Raw genomic sequence first — 22,436 nt, 5'->3', positions numbered from 1 at the left:
GTGTGTGTGTGTGTGTGTGTGTGTGTGTGTGTGTGTGTGTGTGTGTGTGTGTGTGTGTGTGTGTGTGTGTGTGTGTGTGTGTGTGTGTGTGTGAGAGACAGAGAGCAAGCAGTGAGTGAGCAGGATGAGGGCCTGTGTTTTGGGAAAGGTAACTATTAAAATGTTCCGTCATTCTCTCACAAGTCAATGAGTTGTTAAATTCTTTCATATTTAAATATTGTGCAGGGGTTTGAAGTCTCCTGACAGAGCTTTTAATTTGGTGAGTAGGAAAGCTTTAAAGAACCTGTACAGTATTTCCTGATTTCTATTAAGTATGATTCAAATTTAATTACAATATAGTGTAAGTGAAATAGTTTTCCTACCAAAGTTTTTGAATTAAGTATGTTTAAAGCAAGTTTTTTTTTTAAGGTGTGGGCATAACCCAACAACAGAATGGTGTGGGCATATACCGGTCATTAAAAATATTCACTCAAGTAGAACACTGATTGGCCAGGTCAGCCAATGAGCCAACATGACAAAATGTTCTATGAGGAAAAACAGTGACATATTCAATACCGCCTTGCACACTCTTGCCTGCATCAAGCTGATCTAGGGTGTAATCATTAGTCCAACAGCTGTAATTGAGTAGGTTCTATTGGTCAAATTTAGGTATATGTATCCTAGTTTTGTTCCATTTGCTTCTGTTTAAGAAATGTTTTCTGCTATGAAAGTGAAAAACGGTTCACTTTCATAGCAGCCACATTGTATTCCCTCTCGCATCTATCCTCACACCCTTTCCCATCACTTGTGGACTTCAATGCACAACACATCAGCTATATGTGACCAGGTGAAAACCTTTCCAAGCCAAACCATATCATAACCACTACACACAGCCTACATCGTTGTCACCATATTAGCTAAAGTAACGTCATAGTCAACATAGCTAATACAACTAACGTGTTAGTAAAACCGCTACAGTCATGCAGTAAAGTTACAGTGCACAGTCAGTAAGCAGTTTAGCACTTTCAAAAACCAAAACCACTTAGCAAAACCAAAAGCTTACCTTGACATGGAAGAGTTAGTGTTGTGTTGGATAGTCATAGCCAGCTAACCAGCATAGCATCCCTCTCTTTAAGCAGTGCATTTGAGTAGGCTAAACTTGCTAGCTGCATTTGCTAGCTAAGTAAGTGAAACTGAAAAAAATTACAATCTCTCTATCTCTCTCTTGCTTCTCCTTCATTTTGGAAGAAATTAATTTGTTCAGAACTGTTCAACTATTGTATTTCTCTCTCTTTGAGTCACCACATTTTATGCACTGCAGTACTAGCTAGCTGTAGCGTATGCTTTCAGAACTAGATTCATTTTCTGATCCTTTGATTGGGTGGACAACATGTCAGTTCATGCTGCAAGAGCTCTTATAGATTGGAGGATGTCCTCTGGAAGTTGTCATAATTACTGTGTAAGTCTATGGAAGGGGGTGAGAACCATGAGCCTACTAGGTTTTGTATTGAAGTCAATGTACCCAGAGGAGGATGGACGCTAGCTGTCCGCTGTAGACCTTCATTGCAAAACAGTGTTTTAATCAATTATTATGTGGCGTGAATATATGTAGTGTAGTTTATCTAAAAATGATACATTTTTAAATGTTTTAAACATTTTATTTTATGAAATTCACTGAGGAGGACAGTCCTACCCTTACTCCTCTGAGGACCCTCCACTGAGTTTAAGGTGTTTTTTCCCCTACAATTTATGCTTTGTCCACAAATTTGAGTATAGGATGAGTCAACAACATTATTTGGGTATCAGTTAGCAGAATATACATTTTGTAAGTGTGATTTTCACTTGACAGTTACTTTAATGAGGGAGTGGGAGGGTCTTGCACAGGCACACATATGCATATTGGGTATGTAAGTATTCACCCCCCCTTGGATTTTCACATTTTGTTATGTTACAAACTGTTATTGAAATAGATTTAATTATGATTTTTGTGTCATTGATCTACACAAAATACTCCATAATGTGAAAGTGAAAAGAAAATTCTACACAGTTTTACAAATTCCCCAAAATGTAATAAATCAAATATAGCTATATTAATATTCACCCTCTTTCTTTAGGAAATCCTAATTCAGTTCAAGAGTAACAAATCGCATAATAAGTTACATGGACTTAATCTGTGTGAAATAATAGGGGTTGTATTGAATTTCAAGCACAAATTCAACTACAAAGACCAGGAAGCTTTTCGAAAACCTCATAAAGAAGGGCATGGACTGGTCGATGGGTACCACTAACAAATCAGACATTGAATATCTCTTTAAGCATGGTCAAGTTAATAATTATGCTGTGAATGATGTACTGTATTAAACCACCCAGGACAGAAAGGAAACTGCTCAGGGATGTGACCATGAGGCCATTGATTACTTTAAATGGTTGTGATGGATGAGGTTGTATAAACAACATTGGAGTGACTCCACAATAATGTCCTAATTGACAGAGTGAAAAGAAGAATAGAAATATACAGAAAACATGCATCCAACAAGGCACTAAAGTAATACTGTGAGAGAAAAAAACAATCAAATCAAACGAATACACTTTTGGCCCAAATCCAAAGCCTTATGTTTGGGGCAATTCCAACAACACATCCTTGAGAAACTGCCTCCTTATTTTCAAGCATGGTGGTGGCTACATCATGCTATGCGTATGCTTGACATAGGCAAAGACAGGGGAGTTTTTAAGGATAACAAGAAATGGGATGGAGGTAAGCACATGCAAAATCCTAGAGGAAAACCTGCTTCAATCTGCTTCACACCAGACACTGAGAAAGGAATTCACCTTTCAGCAGTACAATAACCTAAAACACAAGGCCAAATCTACACTGGAGTTGCTTACCAAGAAGACAGTGAATGTTCCTGAGTGGCCAAGTTACAGTTTTGACTTAAATCTGCTTTACATTCTATGGCAAAACTCAGAAATGGCTGTCTAACCATGATCCCCAACACCTTGACAGAGCTTGAAGGATAATTTCAATAATGGGCAAATATTGCATAATCCAGATGTGCAAAGCTCTTAGAGATTTAACCAAGAAGACTCACTGCTGTAATTGCTGCCAAAGGTGTTTCTAACATGTATTCACTCAGGGGGGAATACTTATTTTATGAAGGTATATCAGTGATCTTTAAAAAGAATTATAATAATTCTTCCACTTTGGCAGTACAAAAAAGGTTGTGTAGATCATTGACAATTAAATCAATTTTGATCCCACTTTGTAACACAATAAATTGTGAAGAAATACAAGGGGGAAGAATACTCATGATACTTTTACATTCTAACTTTTTCCTAATCACAGAATTCTAATTGTTCTTGTAATTTTTCACAGGATCAGTTGAATCCGTTGTTTCTTTGCTGCAGTGTAACCAGTCCCCCTGCCAGGACTAGCCTATATACACAGAACAGCCCACAGTACTATCAACTCAATAGGGATGGATGGCATTACCACTTCCCAATGTCTCCTTCCCTCCCAGCCATTGCATACAGTAGGCTATGCTGTGGGTTTATTCCATGGGCTTGTCAGTGCTTCCCCTTTATATAGAGTATATTATTATTTTCTGCCAAGATACCTTTTTAAGATCAGAGTGACTAGTTACATATCTTCCTCAGATTCTCATCAGATTGTCAGAGAAACATCCAAGCTAACTAGCTAGCTTTTAATCATGTTTAGCCAACCTATTAATCGATGTATGTAATAATTGTCAGCTAAAATACAGTAACGTTACGCTACCTAAATCATTTTTGGGGTTAATATAGAATTCACTGGTGATGTCATTGAGATCAAGAGATAAAAATAAAACTGTCCTCGATTTTCAGATGAGTTTCAAAGAAAGAGAACATCATTTAATTTTCTTGCATTTTGGAGTAGAATGTCCTTTTAAAAATTCACCAGAAGTCACCTTCCCACAGTCGTTCGAAAACAAAAATCTCCTGGGGGAGCATGCCCCCCCATTCGCTACCTCTGCCACTGCTGTTGGGGGGGAAAAGTATCTTAAAGGGATGCCTTAAAGCGCCAATCCCGATTTGACAACATCTGGTGAAATTGCAGAGCGCCAAATTCAAACTACAGAAATATCAATATTCAACATTCACAATAATATAAGTGTAATCAAAATAAAGCTTAACTTCTTGTTAATCCAGCCGCTGTGTCAGATTTCAAAAAGGCTTTACAGCAAAGCACACCATGCGATTATCTGAGGACATCGCCTCGCATACAAACACATGAAAATCATTTTTCAACCAGGCAGGTGCAACACAAAAGTCAGAAATAACGATATAATAAATGCCTTACCTTTGAAGATCTTCTTCTTTTTGCAATCCCAAATGTCTCAGTGACACAATGAATGTTCGTTTTGTTCGATAAATTCCTTCTTTATATCCCCAAAATGTCCATTTATTTGGCCTATTTGATTCAGAAATACACCGGTTCCAACTCGCCCAAAATGACTACAAAGTATCTAATAAGTTACCTGTAAACTTGGTCCAAACATTAATCTGTTTCCAATACCGAAGAAAAATAACACGGAGTGCGCTCCTTTTCACGCGCAACAAAAGACTAGGGACCTTCAGAGTGACACGTACAAAGAACATCACTACTTCTTAATTTCTCAAAATAAAAACAACATTTCTAAAGACAGTTGACATCTAGTGGAAGCCATAGGAACTGCAACCAGGTTCCTAATAAATAGGGTTTCCCTATTTACAGTCCCATTGAAAAATCCTATGACCTTAATTATTTTTTTCCTTGGATGGTTTGTCCTCGGGGTTTCGCCTGCCAAATCAGTTCTGTTATACTCACAGACATTATTTTAACAGTTTTAGAACCCTTGGAGTGTTTTCTATCCGAATCTACCAATTATATGCATATCCTAGCTTCTGGGCCTGAGTAACAGAAGGTTTATTTTGGGCATACATTTCATCCGGACGTCAAAATACTGCCCCTTAGCCTTAAGAAGTTGTTAATTTGATCACTTTTTTATTGCTGTTAGTTTTCCTGCAAAATGCAAAAGTAGTGTATTTGAGGTTTAAAAAGGCTTCTAATGTTTATAATTTCCACATTAATTATAATCCACATAATAATTCACATTTCCTGTTGCTGCATGGTTATTTTCCTGCTGTAGAAAACTGGCTCAAATTAAGATCCTACATCTGTAGTGGAAACACTGGGGCTTGTTATATGGTCAGATTGTTCCTAATACCCCTATCTGGTATGGTCTCAAGAGAAGACAGTGACCAGAAGAGGATGAACAGTTCTGACAGAAATGGCATGTGTTGTGTTTGTGATTGTCAGTTTGAAACTGAGTAGCAGTTGTGATGTAGTTGAACTGTAATCAGAGCAGACAGATAGATTCTCTAGTGAAAGAGTTCTCATTTCTCCTCTATATGGAAAGCTCATAGCCCTGTGCTAAGGGGCATCACATCCATCTGGGATCTACCACACGAGAAGCCTGTCTATGCTGGGCTGTCTGTAATAGGCTTGTTTTCCTGATCCATGTGGTGAAGCATGGGGCTGATGATGCTCAAGTAACCGAAGTCCTATTGAACCCAACCAGGTCTGACTGGCTGTGCTCTGCTTCAGGCCTTCCTCTGTCAAAGATTGGAGGTGGATGGAAGCACTTCTAGTCCCCTAGGCAAGATGTCCTCTCAGAATGGGTTCTTCCTCAATAACTGCTGTGGACGATTACCATATGCAGAGTTTTTCGCTAGATAAAAATGTCAATAATTATATTTTCATCTTTCTAATGGCAGATAATTCCTCCAAATGATGCTAATACTCTGGGTAGGTTGGGCTAATACAAGGGAAAGACATCTAAACTATAACCACCTCGCTGAAAAGGGCAGGACCAGAGAGCCATTCAATTCACAAAGGTTATCCTGCATGGGCCTTTATAGTAGCACACATCACACAGTAGTAATGAGGGACTTTCCTCAAAATTGAGAGAGGCTCAGATGAAACATGTAGGCGGGCGTTCTGCGCTCTATGATGAAGCCCAACGTCTCTGATCATCATCATGGAAGTGTTTCATCTAGCAGAGATTATGAATGCAACAGGGGTGACATCACCCCCACTCAACCAAGCCACTCAATCCCTCTATTCTAATGGAAAACTACTAGTGACTTGATCTTTCAATGAAAGTGAACATTTTCCCCATCTCATCTGAAAGCAAAAGCGTTCTTACTTTATTTAAGTGGAATGCTGAAGAATGTTAGAGTTAAAATGACATCAAATCAACGTCTATTCCACGTTGATTCAATGTAATTTCATTGAAATGACGTGGAAACAACGTTGATTCAATCAGTGTGCCCAGTGTGGGATACTACTCCATAATTTAATTCAAGGTGCTTAAATCCACCTTGTACAATGTCTCTCAACACTTTGTTACTTTAATGTCTTTACAATAACTTTTACATATACAATACATTATAATATATTTATGGAAGTATATCAGACAAGGTGCTAATAGAAAATTGCCAAGGAACCAATAGACAATCCGTAACCCTCTGAAAGTCATATTGAAGAGAGGTGTGTTTTCTGGGACGTTCGAAGGGTCGATGATGATGTAAGAGGAGAGGGAGGGATTGCCCCCATAACGCTCAACATGAACGCTCCGCGGCAAAAGGATGTGTGAGCAAGCAGCGCGCTACTGCAGGGACGGTGTCCACAAACTGCTCCAAAAAGAACAACCGAAACTCCGGGCTCAGGACAGCAAAGAACAACCAAAACCCGAGGCCGAGGAAAGCGAGTCAGCGACGGCTGCACAGTCTGGAAACAGCGGCGCCCAGCCCGGTGGAATTGACGGGCTCGTCCGCTGGATAGTCACCAAGATGAGCGACAACAAAAGCATCTCTACCCGGGAATACGCGAAGGAGGAGGCAGCGGTTGCCCAAGAGCAGTTCTTCGCACCAGAGCCACGGAAAGGCATCTCTGTAATATTGGATGTAGGTATCGCTTACTTACCTGTAGGATTATCAGATATTTTACATGCAAATGATTAATTGGTATGGTGGCAGAGGTGGAAGAAAGTCCCATTTGAATTCAGTGCACAATTACGCGTAAAGATCATCCCCAATGTTGTGCCAATACTGTACACATCATCAATTCGTTACATAGCCTCTCTGATTATACACGTATTCACTTTATATTACTTGAAAATAAAGTTTTTTTGTAATCTGTAGGCTATCTGATCCATGTTTTCCTTAAACGGTGGATGAATTCTAAGCACCATAACCAAATCAAATAGGCTACTCAGAGTTTTTATGGAGATGGCCTTAAAGGTAGACTCAGCGAAATTACTTTGCCACGAGCAGCACCTCAAATATTGGCCGTGTTCGAGAGCATCAAAACCGTTATGTATCATAAGTGACCGACTGACTGATCTACAAATGATATTGAGTTGTTATTTATGATGCAAGGTGATTTGTAGATTAGTCCGCCTTGCCTTTAAAGCCGGCTGCATTGTCGAATGTGCCCATTGAGATGCGTGAAATGCAAGACTCTGACACACATAATCTGTGCACGGGTTCATTTCATGCTGTTACAGCGTGGGTTCAGGACATAAACAGCGGAGAATTTAGTTGTTGCGGAAATTGACCCATTATGCTGTTTACTTTCTGCATTTACCCCATATCGCTTAGTCTACCTGTAATTAAGTGCACCCCATATTGGATTTGGGTGGTGCGTATAGGCTATACATCCTAGATATAATATTCTCCATGCTCCAAATTGGTATCAATTGGTGTAAATGCTCCTAGGTGTGTGCAGTTTGTTACATGGTAGTCTTACTGATGTCCTTTGATGCCACAGCATGCATATACAGTACAGTCCTTTATATGTTGTCATAATAAATCATCTTATACAGAGCTATAGATTAATATATGACTGATAGTATCCAGTAATTACGCTAGGGGTAGGCGGCTGAAGCTGGTCTCAGCAGTATTCATTTAGTAGGTCAAAGTGTTGCCATAGGATTATTCATCATTGCTTCATAATTATGTGTGCCTGATGCTCCTTCTTCTAGGGATCTACATATTGCATTTAGAGGTAAAACTAATCTGAGAGTCAAGAGAAACTAGTTCACTTTTAGACCCAGACCCAGATAAGATAGGTGATGAAGAAGTGGTGCATGGAAACTCATTAGAATTCTGAAATGAAGACCAGAGGGGTAGAAGTATCCTAGTGTGTGTGTGTGTGGGGGGGGGGGCAGGTCCCCACGAAGACAGACTATTTTAGGTTTAGATGTTGGGGTTAGAATTAGGGTTAGGGTTAGAATTAGGGTTAGGTTTAAAGTTCGGGGTTAATGTTAGGGGTAAAGTTTAAGATTAAAAGTTAGGGTAAGGGTTAGGTTTAGGGTTACGGTTAGGGGTTAACAAAAATAGGATTTTGAATGGAAATAAGGATAGTAAAGGATATTTTAAAACATGTGTGTGTGTGTGTGTGTGTGTGTGTGTGTGTGTGTGTGTGTGTGTGTGTGTGTGTGTGTGTGTGTGTGTGTGTGTGTGTGTGTGTGTGTGTGTGTGTGTGTGTGTGTGTGTGAGGGGAGAGAGAGAGATTACGGGTGAAATATAGTATTCAATAATATTATCTATTGCTTGGTGTGTGCAATTACATATCTGCCATTAAATAGGATTCCAAGACCATTGTCTAAAGGTGTGTGAGTATTGAAAACCCATAGAATTAGAAGACAAACTTCACAGTGGCTGTTCTTTGCACTGTATTTTTATAGCCTTGTTTTTCTCCTCTCTTCTCTCCTCTACACCCCTCCTCCACACAGCAGAGGCATAGATCCATCCATTTGTAATGAGGCAAAAAGATGCAGGAAGAATCCTGCCTCCTCCCTCTCTCTCTCTCTCTCGCTCTCTCTCTGTCTCTCTGTCTCTACCTGTTCCCACCATTCCGTGCCTCTCCCTTTCTCACACACTTGTTTCTCAGCCTCTCATTATTACCTGCTTCTTAATTCTTCCTTCTGCCTTGCATGCTATTCAAGTCTCCATTCAAGTCGCCATCCATCCCCATGACACCTCCGTTCCTACTACAGCAACTGAAATGACTGCAACACTTAACAAAGAGCTGCAGTTAGTTTCAGAATAAGTTTCTCATAAATATTTAAAAAACTTAAAGCATTGTATTTGTGACAAATCATTCACTAAACCCTAAACTTCAACTAAATCTTGTAATGAATCATGTGGATGTTGAGCAAATTGAGATGACTAAACTGCTTGGAGTAATCCTGGATTGTATAAACTGTCATGGTCAAAATATATTGATACAACAGTAGCTAAGATGGGGAGAAGTGTGTCCATATTAAAGTTCTGGTCTACCTTCTTAACAACACTATCAACAAGACAGGTCCGGCCCTAGGTTTGTCGCACCTGGTCTGCTGTTCATTCGTGTGGTCAGGTGCCACAAAGAGGGACTTGTGAAAATTACAACTGGCTCAAAACAGGGCAGCACGACCGGCCCTTAAAAGTACATGGGGAGATAACATTAATGACATGCATGTCAATCTCTCATGGCTCAAAGTGGAAGAGAGATTGACTTCATCACTACTTGTTTTTGTAAGAAGTGTGTACCGAGCTGTCTGTTTAAACTACTAGCACACAGCTCGGACACCAATGCATACTCTACAAGACATACCACCAGACACGCCTACTTATTCAAAGGTTTTTCTTTATTTTTGTTTACTATTTTCTACATTGTAGAATAATAGTGAAGACATCAAAACTATTAAATATCAGATATGGAATCATGTAGTAACCAAAAAAGTGTTAAACAAATCTAAATATATTTTATATTTGAGATTCATCAAAGTAGCCACCCTTTGTCTTGATGACAGATTTGCACACTCTTGTCATTCTCTCAACCAGCTTCACCTGGAATGCTTTTCCAACAGTCTTGAAGGAGTTCACACATGCTGAGCACTTGTTGGTTGCTTTTTTCCTTCACTCTGCGGTCCAACTCATCCCAAAGCATCTATATTAGGTTGAGGTTGGATGATTGTGGAGGCCAGGTCATCTGACGCAGCACTCAATCACTGTACTTTTTGTTCAAATAGCCCTTACACAGCCTGGAGGTGTGTTTTGGGTCATTGTCCTGTTGAAAAACAAATGATATGTCCCACTAAGCGCAAACCAGATGGGATGGCGTATCGCTGCAGAATGCTGTGGTAGCCATGCTGGTTAACTACTTTAATATACATATAAGTGAATTTGTCCCAATACAAATAAATTATTTTAATTTTATTTTATTTCACCTTTATTTAACCAGGTAGGCAAGTTGAGAACAAGTTCTCATTTACAATTGCGACCTGGCCAAGATAAAGCAAAGCAGTTCGACACATACAACGACACAGAGTTACACATGGAGTAAAACAAACATACAGTCAATAATACAGTATAAACAAGTCTATATACGATGTGAGCAAATGTGGTGAGATAAGGGAGGTAAAGGCAAAAAAAGGCCATGGTGGCAAAGTAAATACAATATAGCAAGTAAAACACTGGAATGGTAGATTTGCAATGGAAGAATGTGGAAAGTAGAAATACAAATAATGGGGTGCAAAGGAGCAAAATAAATAAATAAATTAAATACAGTAGGGAAAGAGGTAGTTGTTTGGGCTAAATTATAGGTGGGCTATGTACAGGTGCAGTAATCTGTGAGCCGCTCTGACAGTTGGTGCTTAAAGCTAGTGAGGGAGATAAGTGTTTCCAGTTTCAGAGATTTTTGTAGTTCGTTCCAGTCATTGGCAGCAGAGAACTGGAAGGAGAGGCGGCCAAAGAAAGAATTGGTTTTGGGGGTGACTAGAGAGATATACCTGCTGGAGCGTGTGCTACAGGTGGGAGATGCTATGGTGACCAGCGAGCTGAGATAAGGGGGGACTTTACCTAGCAGGGTCTTGTAGATGACATGGAGCCAGTGGGTTTGGCGACGAGTATGAAGCGAGGGCCAGCCAACGAGAGCATACAGGTCGCAATGGTGGGTAGTATATGGGGCTTTGGTGACAAAACGGATTGCTCTGTGATAGACTGCATCCAATTTGTTGAGTAGGGTATTGGAGGCTATTTTGTAAATGACATCGCCAAAGTCGAGGATTGGTATGATGGTCAGTTTTACAAGGGTATGTTTGGCAGCATGAGTGAAGGATGCTTTGTTGCGAAATAGGAAGCCAATTCTAGATTTAACTTTGGATTGGAGATGTTTGATATGGGTCTGGAAGGAGAGTTTACAGTCTAACCAGACACCTAAGTATTTGTAGTTGTCCATGTATTCTAAGTCAGAGCCGTCCAGAGTAGTGATGTTGGACAGGCGGGTAGGTGCAGGTAGCGATCGGTTGAAGAGCATGCATTTAGTTTTACTTGTATTTAAGAGCAATTGGAGGCCACGGAAGGAGAGTTGTATGGCATTGAAGCTTGCCTGGAGGGTTGTTAACACAGTGTCCAAAGAAGGGCCAGAAGTATACAGAATGGTGTCGTCTGCGTAGAGGTGGATCAGAGACTCACCAGCAGCAAGAGCGACCTCATTGATGTATACAGAGAAGAGAGTCGGTCCAAGAATTGAACCCTGTGGCACCCCCATAGCGACTGCCAGAGGTCCGGACAGCAGACCCTCCGATTTGACACACTGAACTCTATCAGAGAAGTAGTTGGTGAACCAGGCGAGGCAATCATTTGAGAAACCAAGGCTGTCGAGTCTGCCAATGAGGATGTGGTGATTGACAGAGTCGAAAGCCTTGGCCAGATCAATGAATACGGCTGCACAGTAATGTTTCTTATCGATGGCGGTTATAAGATATCGTTTAGGACCTTGAGCGTGGCTGAGGTGCACCCATGACCAGCTCTGAAACCATATTGCATAGCAGAGAAGGTATGGTGAGATTCGAAATGGTCGGTAATCTGTTTGTTGACTTGGCTTTCGAAGACCTTAGAAAGGCATGGTAGGATAGATATAGGTCTGTAGCAGTTTGGGTCAAGAGTGTCCCCCCCTTTGAAGAGGGGGATGACCGCAGCTGCTTTCCAATCTTTGGGAATCTCAGACGACACGAAAGAGAGGTTGAACAGGCTAGTAATAGGGGTGGCAACAATTTCGGCAGATAAATTTAGAAAGAAAGGGTCCAGATTGTCTACCCCCCTGATTGGGGGGACTATGTACAAAAGTACTGTAATTTCTAAACTTTTCACCATATGGATGAACATACCCTCAAATTAAAGCTGACAGTCTGCAATTTAACCTCATAGTCATTGTATAATTTCAAATCCAATGTGCTAGAGTACAGACCTAAAACAACCAAAACATTGTCACTATCCTCGTACTTCTGGAGCTCACTGTATGTTTTTAATCTGAAAAGCAGTGAAATTGGTTTACCTACATTATGTGGCGCTATGCTGTAAGGCCTGACAAATGGATTATCAGACAAGTCCCTTAACACCAGAATGGCGAATGTTATACACACATACCTCTGTCACTTTTATCATTAGTCATGCCCCACTTCTGTTGCTTTAATTGTGGTTTACATTTAGTATGAAATGTAATATTTTAATTATAATGTAAGTGAGAAAGGGTCTTTCTGGAGGATATGTACCTGTATTTCTTTACCTCTCCCGTTAACCATCTGCAACCACATAATAATGAAAGCCATTGTGATGTATGGCGTGCTCTCTGAGTCAGTGCCCATTGTCTTTCCCTCAATGGTTTTATATCTCATCTGATGAGCTTTTCCCAATGTCCAATGGACAATTTATTTTATTAAAACTCTCAAGTGCTCATCAGTCTGGTGAAGAAAATAGATATCAATAATGGCCCAAAATACAAACACCTGTACACAGTTTTATACTGTTAAACGGAAACTCCCAAAATGGTTTGCATATCAGCAGGTCAACTTTTCAAGATATTGGACTTTCAAGAAGTAAAGTGAAGTTCCCCTTTTAACCTCATTCATGCATGTATTGCACTTACCACTTTCAAAAGCATAGAAAGAAACACATGAATATATATCCCCCACCAGATATAACAAGGATTTACAGATCATTTATTGGTGTTCTGAACTGGTGTGATTACTGCTTTCCCAGTGACAAACTAAGGATTGGAGTCTGAATCGTGCTATTACACACGAGTGCATAATGTGGTTAGGCTTTTTAAACAAGATTACGCTGGGTTTCCACTTACTCTTACCTAGCTATTCACCTTTTGGACCATGTTTGGATATGTTTCATGTTTTTACACTGTTCACGTGACTTGTCCCTTCACTAATGCAGAGCTTATGTTTTGTCTTAACAGATTTTCCGGAGAGCTGATAAGGATGGTAAGTGTGTTTTGGTTTGTTTAACATATTTGTTATCATGTTGTCTGAGTCCTCTCAGTGAGGTAGCTACTCTGGTCAGTCTTGTGGATTGTTAGTACATTGTTTAATTTCCAGGCTAGCACAGTGTGGTGCGGTTCCAGAGCTTCCCTCATTCCCTCATTCCCTCTGGCACTTGTTTGTCCTGCTGTCGTGTCTTGGAGCCTTTGACAGGATAGAAGAAAAGGAGACAACTTAGAAGGATATGTTTATATACCAACCAGATGGTCATTTTATTTTCTGATCTGTGTGGTTGCACTGTATCTCTAACTACCTTGTGGAATAGCAATGGTAATTTCACTGCTATATTTTTTAGTTATCTATTCTGTGTGTATGTTTCTTAGAGACACAGTAGATACACTACAAATATGTTATTAGCTCCTAGTTAAAGAGAATCCTTGTCATTTGATGTATGGAACAAGCTCAGTTTGTGGTATTTTTACCCTCCTCTCCTGGGAAATTTTCTGTGGCTGTTTCAATGAAAGAGCGATGCTAAACACACTGTGCGAGAGCGATAGAGAGGCTGAGAGAGAGAGAGAAGAAAGAGAGTAGCAAGAGAGAGAGAGAAAGAGATGGAGATAAATAGGGGATAAGGGAGATAAAGGTCAGGGGTCCAACATCTCTCCAAGATCTGCTCTGGTCTTCACAATGGGATCCATGTATGGATCGACTAGGGTCAAGGTTTATTGCCTCTCCCTCTCTGCCCACTTCCAAAAGGGCACCTGCTAAATAAGCCTATATGTCTCCTAGCGTTGATAACACAATTAGCAGTTTGTGTTTTATAGCTGAGCTAACATGCTCCTTTGGCCCAGGAGCTTTTATCATTGCTGCCTCCAGGCGAGCGCCGCCTAACAGGCCCTGATTAGAGGTTCTGATCCTGCTGCATTATGCTGCTGGGCCCACCGTCGTAGAGAGGACCGCATCACAGCCCTTTAAATACGGACGTCCTGTAATGAAACTCTTTCCTGAGAGAAAGAGAGGTATCAGTAATTATAGACAAGTGTGTGGTAATGGAAATGTAATTGTCTTCTTTCTCCCACTCCCAATGCCATGATATGCTCCACTCCCGAAACTGCTCAGGGAGGGTGTGGGGGCGGGAGGTGGGGTGGGGTGGGGGGGTGTTTCCCATCCAGCATTAAAGGAGGTAGCTGTAACAGCACACATGAAAAAATACTAAAAATACTTTGCTATAGACTACTACAGTACTTACTGTAGAATTCTGTTGTAAACTGTAGTACCTTCCTACCTACCTACCTACAGATGATGGAACATTTGCTCTTTGAGTAGTTTCTCCAGTAGGTTTCCTTAAGGAGAAAGCCCCCACTGCTATGTCAAAGATAATAAAGCCAAAACGCTATAGTAAATACTACAGTAATATCTGCAAAAAAACACTACAGTAAATATTATAGTATAATACAGTCCGCAAAAATACTACAGTAATTCCTATTTTATTTTTAAATGATATATATACTATAGTAAACTATAAATACTACAATATACTAAACCACAACAGTGAATACTATAGTAATTATACCATAGTATACTATATTTTTTCATTTTGGAGCACTGCTAGTTTGTATGAGAGTGTAAGCATGTGTACCTGATTAGTGATTACCTTGCCTTGGTCATTGTGGATCTATTACTCTGTTTTTGGAACTGGCTTGCAGAGATTTATCCACTGCCTATTGTATAATATGCAATTTTCATGACTGCTCAGGGTACAAGTTTTCAGAAATGTTATTTTATTGAAGCACAATGAGGAAATATTTGCAGATTTCAGCCTTTGTGAGTAAGACCTTTAAACCGGTAAACATTCACAAGGCCAGACTGATTACCAGGACGCTTTCTCAGAGCATGCACTGACCAGCTAGCAGGTTTCTTCACTGACATTTTCAACCTCTCCCTGACCCAGTCTATAATATCCATATGTTTCAAGCAGACCACCATAGTCCCCGTGCCTAAGAAAGCCAAAAAAGCCTCTCCCTCAATGTCAGCAAGACAAAGGAGCTGATCGTGGACTACAGAAAATGGAGGGCATATTATAACCCCATTCACATCGACAGGGCTGTAGTGGAGACGGATGAGAGCTTCAAGTTCCTGTATCCATATCACTAAGGACCTATCATGGTCAAACACACCAACATGGCTGTAAAGAGGGCACGACAATGCCCCTTCCCCCTCAGGGCTTCTATACCAGGCAGTGTCAGAGGAAGGCCACCCAAGTCACAGTCTGTTCTCTCTGCTACAGCCCGGCAAGCTGTACCAGAGCACCAGGTCTGGGACCAAAAGGCTCCTGAACAGCTTCTACCCCAAAGCCATAAGACTTTTGAACAGTTATTTAAATGGCTACCCGGACTTTCTGCTTTTCACCCCTTACTGTACCTACATGTGCATAGTACAGTACTTCAATCAATCATCTAACCAAGCCTACATGTACATATTACCTCAATCACCCCAACTACCTCGTACCCTAGTACACTGACTCAGTACAAGTAATCCTTGTATATAACCTGTATGTAGCCTTGTTATTGTTATTTATTGTGTTATTTTATTGTGTTACTATTTTATTTTGATCTATTTGTTCATTTCCATACTTTTTAACTGCATTGATGGGAAAGGGCACATAAATAAGCATTTCACGGAAAAAAATACATTTTTATTGGTCACATACACATATTTAGCAGATGTTATTGCACGTGGAGCGAAATGCTTGTGTTCCTAGCTCCAACAGTGCAGTAGTATCTACCAATTCACAACAATACACACTAATCGAAAAGTAAAAGAATGGAATTAAGAAATATAGGACGAGCAATGTCGGAGTGGCATTGACTAAACTACAGTAGAATATAATACAGTATATACTGTACATACAGTTGAAGTCGGAAGTTTCAACTCAGTTTTTCACAATTCCTGACATTTAATCATAGTAAAAAAATACCCCGTATTTGGTCAGTTAGGATCACCACTTCATTTTAAGGATGTGAAATGTCAGAATAATAGCAGAGAGAATGATTTACTTCAGCTTTTATTTCTTTCATCACATTCCCAGTGGGTTAGAGGTTTACATACACTCAATTAGTATTTGGTAGCATTGCCTTTAAATTGTTTAACTTGGGTCAAACGTTTCGGGTAGCATTCCACAAGATTCCCACAATAAGTTGGGTGAATTTTGGCCCATTCCTCCCGACTGAGCTGGTGTAATTGAGTCTTGTAAGGCTTCCTTGCTCGCACACGCTTTTTCAGTTCGCACACACTTTTTCTAAATTTCTATAGGATTGAGGTCAGAGCTTTGTGATGGCCACTCCAATACCTTGACTTTGTTGTCCTTAAGCCATTTTGCCACAACTTTGGAAGTATGCTTGAGGTCATTGTCCATTTGGAAGATCCATTTGCGACCAAGCTTTAACTTCTTGACTGATGTCTTGAGATGTTGCTTCAATATATCCATGTAATTTTTCTTCTCGTGATGCCATCTATTTTGTGAAGTGCACCAGTCCCTCCTGCAGCAAAGCACCCTCACAACATGATGCTGCCAACCCCGTGTTACACAGTTGGGAAGGGGTTCTTCGGGTTGCAAGCCTCCACCTTTTCCCTCCAAACATACCGATGGTCATTATGGCCAAACAGTTCTATTTTTGTTTTATCAGACCAGAGGACATTTCTCCAAAAAATACAATCTTTGTCCCCATGTGCAGTTGCAAACCAACTTTTTTATGCCGGTTTTGGAGCAGTGGCTTCTTCCTTGCTGTGCGACCTTTCAGGTTATTTCGATATAGGACTCGTTTTACTGTGGATAAAGATACTTTTGTACCTGTTTCCTCCAGCATCTTCACAAGGTCTTTGCTGTTGTTCTGGGATTGATTTGCACTTTTCGCACTAATGTACGGTCATCTCCTTCCTGAGCGATATGACGGCTGCGTGGTCCCATGGTGTTTATACTTGCATACTATTGTTTGTACAGATGGACGTGGTACCTTCAGGCGTTTGGAAATTGCTCCTAAGGATGAACCAGACTTGTGGAGGTCTACAATTGTTATTTTGAGGTTTTGGCTGATTTCTTTTTATTTTCCCATGATGTCAAGCAAAGAGGCACTGAGTTTGAAGGTAGGCCTTGAAATACATCCACAGGTACACCTCTAATTTACTCAAATGATGTCAATTAGCCTATCAGAAGTTTCTAAAGCCATAACAATTTTCTGGAAATTTCCAACCTGTTAAAAGGCACAGTCAACTTAGTGTATGTAAACTTCTGAGCCACTGGATTTGTGATACAGTGAATTATAAGTGAAATAATCTGTCTGTAAACAATTGTTGGAAAAATTACTTGTGTCATGCACAAAGTAGATATCCTATCCGACTTGCCAAAACTATAGTTCGTTAACAAGAAATTTGTGGAGTGGTTGAAAAATGAATTTTAATGACTACAACCTAAGTGTATGTAAACTTCTGATTTCAACTGTATGAGATGAGTAAAGCAGTATGTTAACATTATTAAAGTGACTAGCGTAAAATCTACACTTGTTCCATTCGGCGCATGTGTAACGGGAGTCGTCGTCTGAAGAAGAGGAATCGGACCAAAGAGCAGCGTGGTAAGTGTTCATGATTTTTTATTGTAACTGAACACTATAACAAAATAACAAAGAGAAATAAACGAAACAGTCCTGTCAGGTGCAGTAAATACTAAACAGAAAATAACTACCCACAAAAACTATGTGGGAAAAATCTACCTAAGTATGGTTCCCGATCAGAGATGACGACAGACAGCTGTCCCTGATTGAGAACCATACCCGGCCAAAACAAAGAAACATAAAAACATAGAAAAAGGAACATAGAATGCCCAACATGCGTGACAGCATGTTACAAATACAATTTGATTTGAGTCACTAGATTTATTGTTGAAGTAATTATCTTTCTGAGAGGTTTAATCCTGGTGTTGCCTTAGGTTTCAGTTTGAGTGGAATGTTTGCACCATACTGACAGGGTGAAAATGACTAGTCATTGGCTAGTATAACTGTGTGTTGTTGTGTTTTGCCTCTCAGCATTTTGTCTCCTCTCGCCTGGACAGATCTAGTGAGGAGGCAGATCACTTTGCTGACGGAGAAGAGGCAAGTGGTCTGCCTCAATGTGCCTGGCGACTGACATTGTAATGAGAGAGCGATGGTGAGAGAGAGGATAAAGATGGAGAGGGGAAAATGAAGAGAATGGGTGAGAGAAGGGAAGAGAGAGAGAGTGAGAAGGAAAATACATTGGAGAGGGGAGAGAAGCCTTGCGGGGAGGATTCGCATAAAGGTTTCAGCTTGCCCTATTTTCTTCTCCTTCTCTCTGTGGGTACACTGCAGGGAAAGTCCCTTTCACAACCCAACAGAGGTAAACATGAGTCTGACCCGCTAATCCAACATTTCCTTCTCTGCTATAATGCTCTTTTTGTTCCCCTCTTATTCCAGTATTTTGTGTCTTATGCCTGTGGTGAGCTCTCAGGAGTGTTGACCGTGTTGCTTAGATAACGGCAGTTGTTCTATTTCCTGCCTACTGATAGATATGGGCCCATAGACTAAGTCCTCTATCGTCTATCCCAGCTGTAATGGACCCTGCACAGCGTGCTAACAGAGGTGACTTTGAAGTCTGCTCCATATGTGTCACCTCACTGCAGGGTAGGCTGATACCTTTTGCCCCCATCACAGCTCTGGCTTTCCCTGGTTTTCCCTGACTTTCCCTGGCCACAGATAGGACAGGAGTCAGGACAGGAGTCAGGACAGAGGCTGGGGAGCTTCACGGGGCAGCTGGAAGCTGATGAGGCATGAACAGATACAACTGCTGCTGCTACTCTTCTCTTCGCCCTGTCCTGTCCTCTGTTCAGCATCATCTATTATTCAGGGGCCTCTGCGTTGTCATTTCTGACATTCTACTCAAAGTTGGAACATCATTTGAACCAGGGCAGTCACCAATGTCAGGAAAGGACAGTGTACGTACACACACACCCATGCATTTCCACCTCATCCATTTTCCTCTTTCTCTTTCTCTTTCTCTCTCTGTCTATCTGCCTCTCATACACACACACACACACACACACACACACACACACACACACACACACACACACACACACACACACACACACACACACACACACACACACACACACACACACACACACACACACACACACACACACACACACACACACACACACACACACACACACACACACACACACACACACACACACACACACACACTCACTCTCTCTCTCTCACACTCTCTCTCTCTCTCTCTCTCTCTCTCTCTGTCGCTATCTTTCTCTAAGTGACTTTCCCTTGTGTTTTTTCATCATTCCTGTGTGAATACCTGTCAGACACGTGTCCTCCCTGCAGGATAGTGCCTGTCTGTCTGATGCCTGGTGCCCTTGTTCCTTTCTTTTTGGGTTTAATTATTGTTTTTGATGCTCCATAGATTTCTGACTCATTTAGCTTGAAGTAATTATTGTCACTCACGGTGATAAGGAGACAACAGGCATTTAGGGACGTTTCTTTATCCAAGATTCTCTACAAATGCGTACACAGGGATTTTAGTGTTGGGCTAGGGTAAAGGGTAATGGCGTGGTAATGGTGATTGGTTGACCTAAATGAGCAGCATTACTGCCACAAACACTTGTAAACATGTGTTCCTCTAACTGCCCCCCAGAGTTTGCCAGCCTGTCCCAACCTTGCTAATTTATTTGTTTAACCTGCAGCCAGGCCAGGGAGAGGAGAGGGCTGGGGAGAAGAGCAAGAGGAGACTGGAAGAGAAAGGTGCTCATGGTTTATTCAGCATCAACACCAGCATGATAGAACCTGCTCACTAACTTTAAGCCTCAAATAGGCTATTCTATTCCCCAGACCAGACCAGGCCAACAAGAAACACCAGCTTTAATATATATAAAAACAGTTTTGGGAAACTACAGTGCCCTCCTGCCAGCAGGAGCCTGTAACACATTACTTTGAAAATGTTTTTTTTTTTTAAGTTAAGCTTTACTGAAGCGACACAAAAGTGCATTAGTCACTCCCTACAGGCCGGCATGCTAGCTAGTACAGGACATGTTCTCTGCAGGAGAGTACAGGATAGGAGGTCTAATTAACTCCGAACTGGCTGCTCTCATTACAATTTTCTTATTTTATTAAGTACAGATACATTCAGTTATACCACTAGTCCTTGCTGTGTATTTCAGCAGTCTCATAATTACTGATATCCTCACTCAAAACTGTGCCATCTGTATTTAATAACCAAAAGTTCTCAACTACAGTACCTGAATCCAAATGATACAGAATAGACCATCTGTCCCAACAAGCTCTCACAGTCTCACTGCAAAATGAAACGTTCATCCACGTTCTCCAAATGTCAAATTTTGAAGTTGCTCCAAACGTCAAATGTGGAAGTGTTTTTGTTGCTCCTGCTACTCTACAAACATCAAATTTCTAATTTAATAGTTAATAGTTAAGTTTAAGCACTCATTCCGAATAGTTAAGGTAAGGGTTAAGGTTTTGGGATAAGGTTAAAATGTTAAGTTAAAAGGCTTCTTCCGAAAATATATATTTGGATTAGGCCAAGTCCAAACAATGCATGTGGACTAGCCTATAGCCTATGTTCTGTTCAGTTTGAGAAGGAGAGCGCAAAGATGAGAAGGTGGACCGGAGGTCAACTTTGATAGCTTGCTACAACTGTAATCAATTTTATTAAAAACAATATGTTTCTCGTCAATTATGTATTATTGACCTCACAATAAGACAGATTCGAGTAACTTACATTGTCGTGACATTGTATTGATTAATGTGACGACTGCTGCTCATCGAATGATTAACGGTTTATAATTACGTGATTGAATAAATCAGGTAATTATTAACTCATTAACCTGGGGCACCATGGGAAAGTTTTAGCTTTATTGAGTTTCTATTTCCCACATTAACTCAAAGAATATCAGAATATAAATATTTCAACAGTCGCTAATTAATCAATTTCCTGTACAGTCTCATTCTGAACGTCGCATAATCCGGGAATCTGCACAAACCCGAGTCCCACCAATAAGTCCGTACCACACCAAGCTAAAATTATAATATAAGATACACATACACAAACACACAGTCTAGGCTATTGATTAGAATTAGTACAATGAAACAGCTCCCTCGTGGGCCAACACAAAATGGGGATTTCAAAAGAAAAGAAAAAGAGAGAAAAATACACTTTGGTGCATTTGTCAGTTATGCTTATTTTAACCCTTGCCCTCAACTGCCTCTCTTATGGGTCAGAATATAATGATGTATTTACGTGTTGAAGTTCTCCGATGGGGGTCTCTGCGTGGACAGTTTTGGCTTCTCGGATGACACACTTCTCTGGTTACAGGTTTAACTCTCTCTTCCATTGTCTTCAACCTCGTGTTGTGTTTTGGGGTTGCTGATTACTCAGACCTTGGCTGCAGCTCAGGTCACTTAGTCTGAATGTAAATTCTTTACTCACATGTTTTATACCCTCGGGTCAGAAGTGGGCGTTTCCGCTTTTAGGGCAATTCTCTGGGTGTACCAAGTTACGAGGCAAGGTCTGGATTTTACTCAGATCCAATTTAGACAACTAACTTCACATTTAGTCTTTACAAAAACATTCTCTTTGATCTGAACATTTTCCACACAATCGTACAATATGCAAACATCCAGCATATACTAGGAAAACTCTAAATTTGCAATGTTTTCATTATAACGTCATCCTTTAACTATTAATAACATAACAAAAACGACATTCATTTTCATATTCCATCTATCGTCATTACCACCATTGTGGCTGACAAAACCTATTATCCCAAAATCCATTTATTGCATGTTAATAATGTTCTGAGGCCAGTTCTCCATAGTGAGAGGACAAATTAATTTTGTCTGCTGCCTCCGATTTACAATGGACGTGAGGTGTCATAAAACTCCCCCATCTCTATACCTCTCGATCTCTTCCTCTCTGGTGGGTGTGAGAGATCTCTCTGTAGGATTGTGGTCCACCTTAACCTGACCCAAGCAGGCAAGTCATGACAACATTGTGGTGCTGAAACTTGAAGCAGCAGCCACG

The 22,436-nt window shown here is 40.6% G+C and overlaps 1 protein-coding gene across 2 annotated transcripts in view; it reads left to right on the top strand.

The window, feature by feature from the left end:
• The first annotated feature begins 6,587 nt into the window (after positions 1–6,587).
• LOC112218547 (N-terminal EF-hand calcium-binding protein 2) overlaps positions 6,588–22,436 on the top strand; it is a 121,804-nt gene continuing 105,955 nt past the window's right edge. Inside the window, exons 1-2 of one of the 2 annotated variants that reach the window (XM_024379424.2) lie at positions 6,588–6,963; positions 13,295–13,319. In XM_024379424.2, coding sequence (XP_024235192.1) covers positions 6,646–6,963; positions 13,295–13,319 — 343 coding nt within the window. In that variant the 5' untranslated portion in view covers positions 6,588–6,645. The remainder of the gene's footprint in view (positions 6,964–13,294; positions 13,320–22,436) is intronic. The other variant, XM_024379423.2, reaches the window with a different exon arrangement.

This window comes from Oncorhynchus tshawytscha, linkage group LG19 (genome assembly GCF_018296145.1).
Source record: "Oncorhynchus tshawytscha isolate Ot180627B linkage group LG19, Otsh_v2.0, whole genome shotgun sequence".
In the NCBI taxonomy this organism is placed as follows: domain Eukaryota; kingdom Metazoa; phylum Chordata; class Actinopteri; order Salmoniformes; family Salmonidae; genus Oncorhynchus; species Oncorhynchus tshawytscha.
This window is presented reverse-complemented; position numbering and strand designations above follow the sequence as displayed.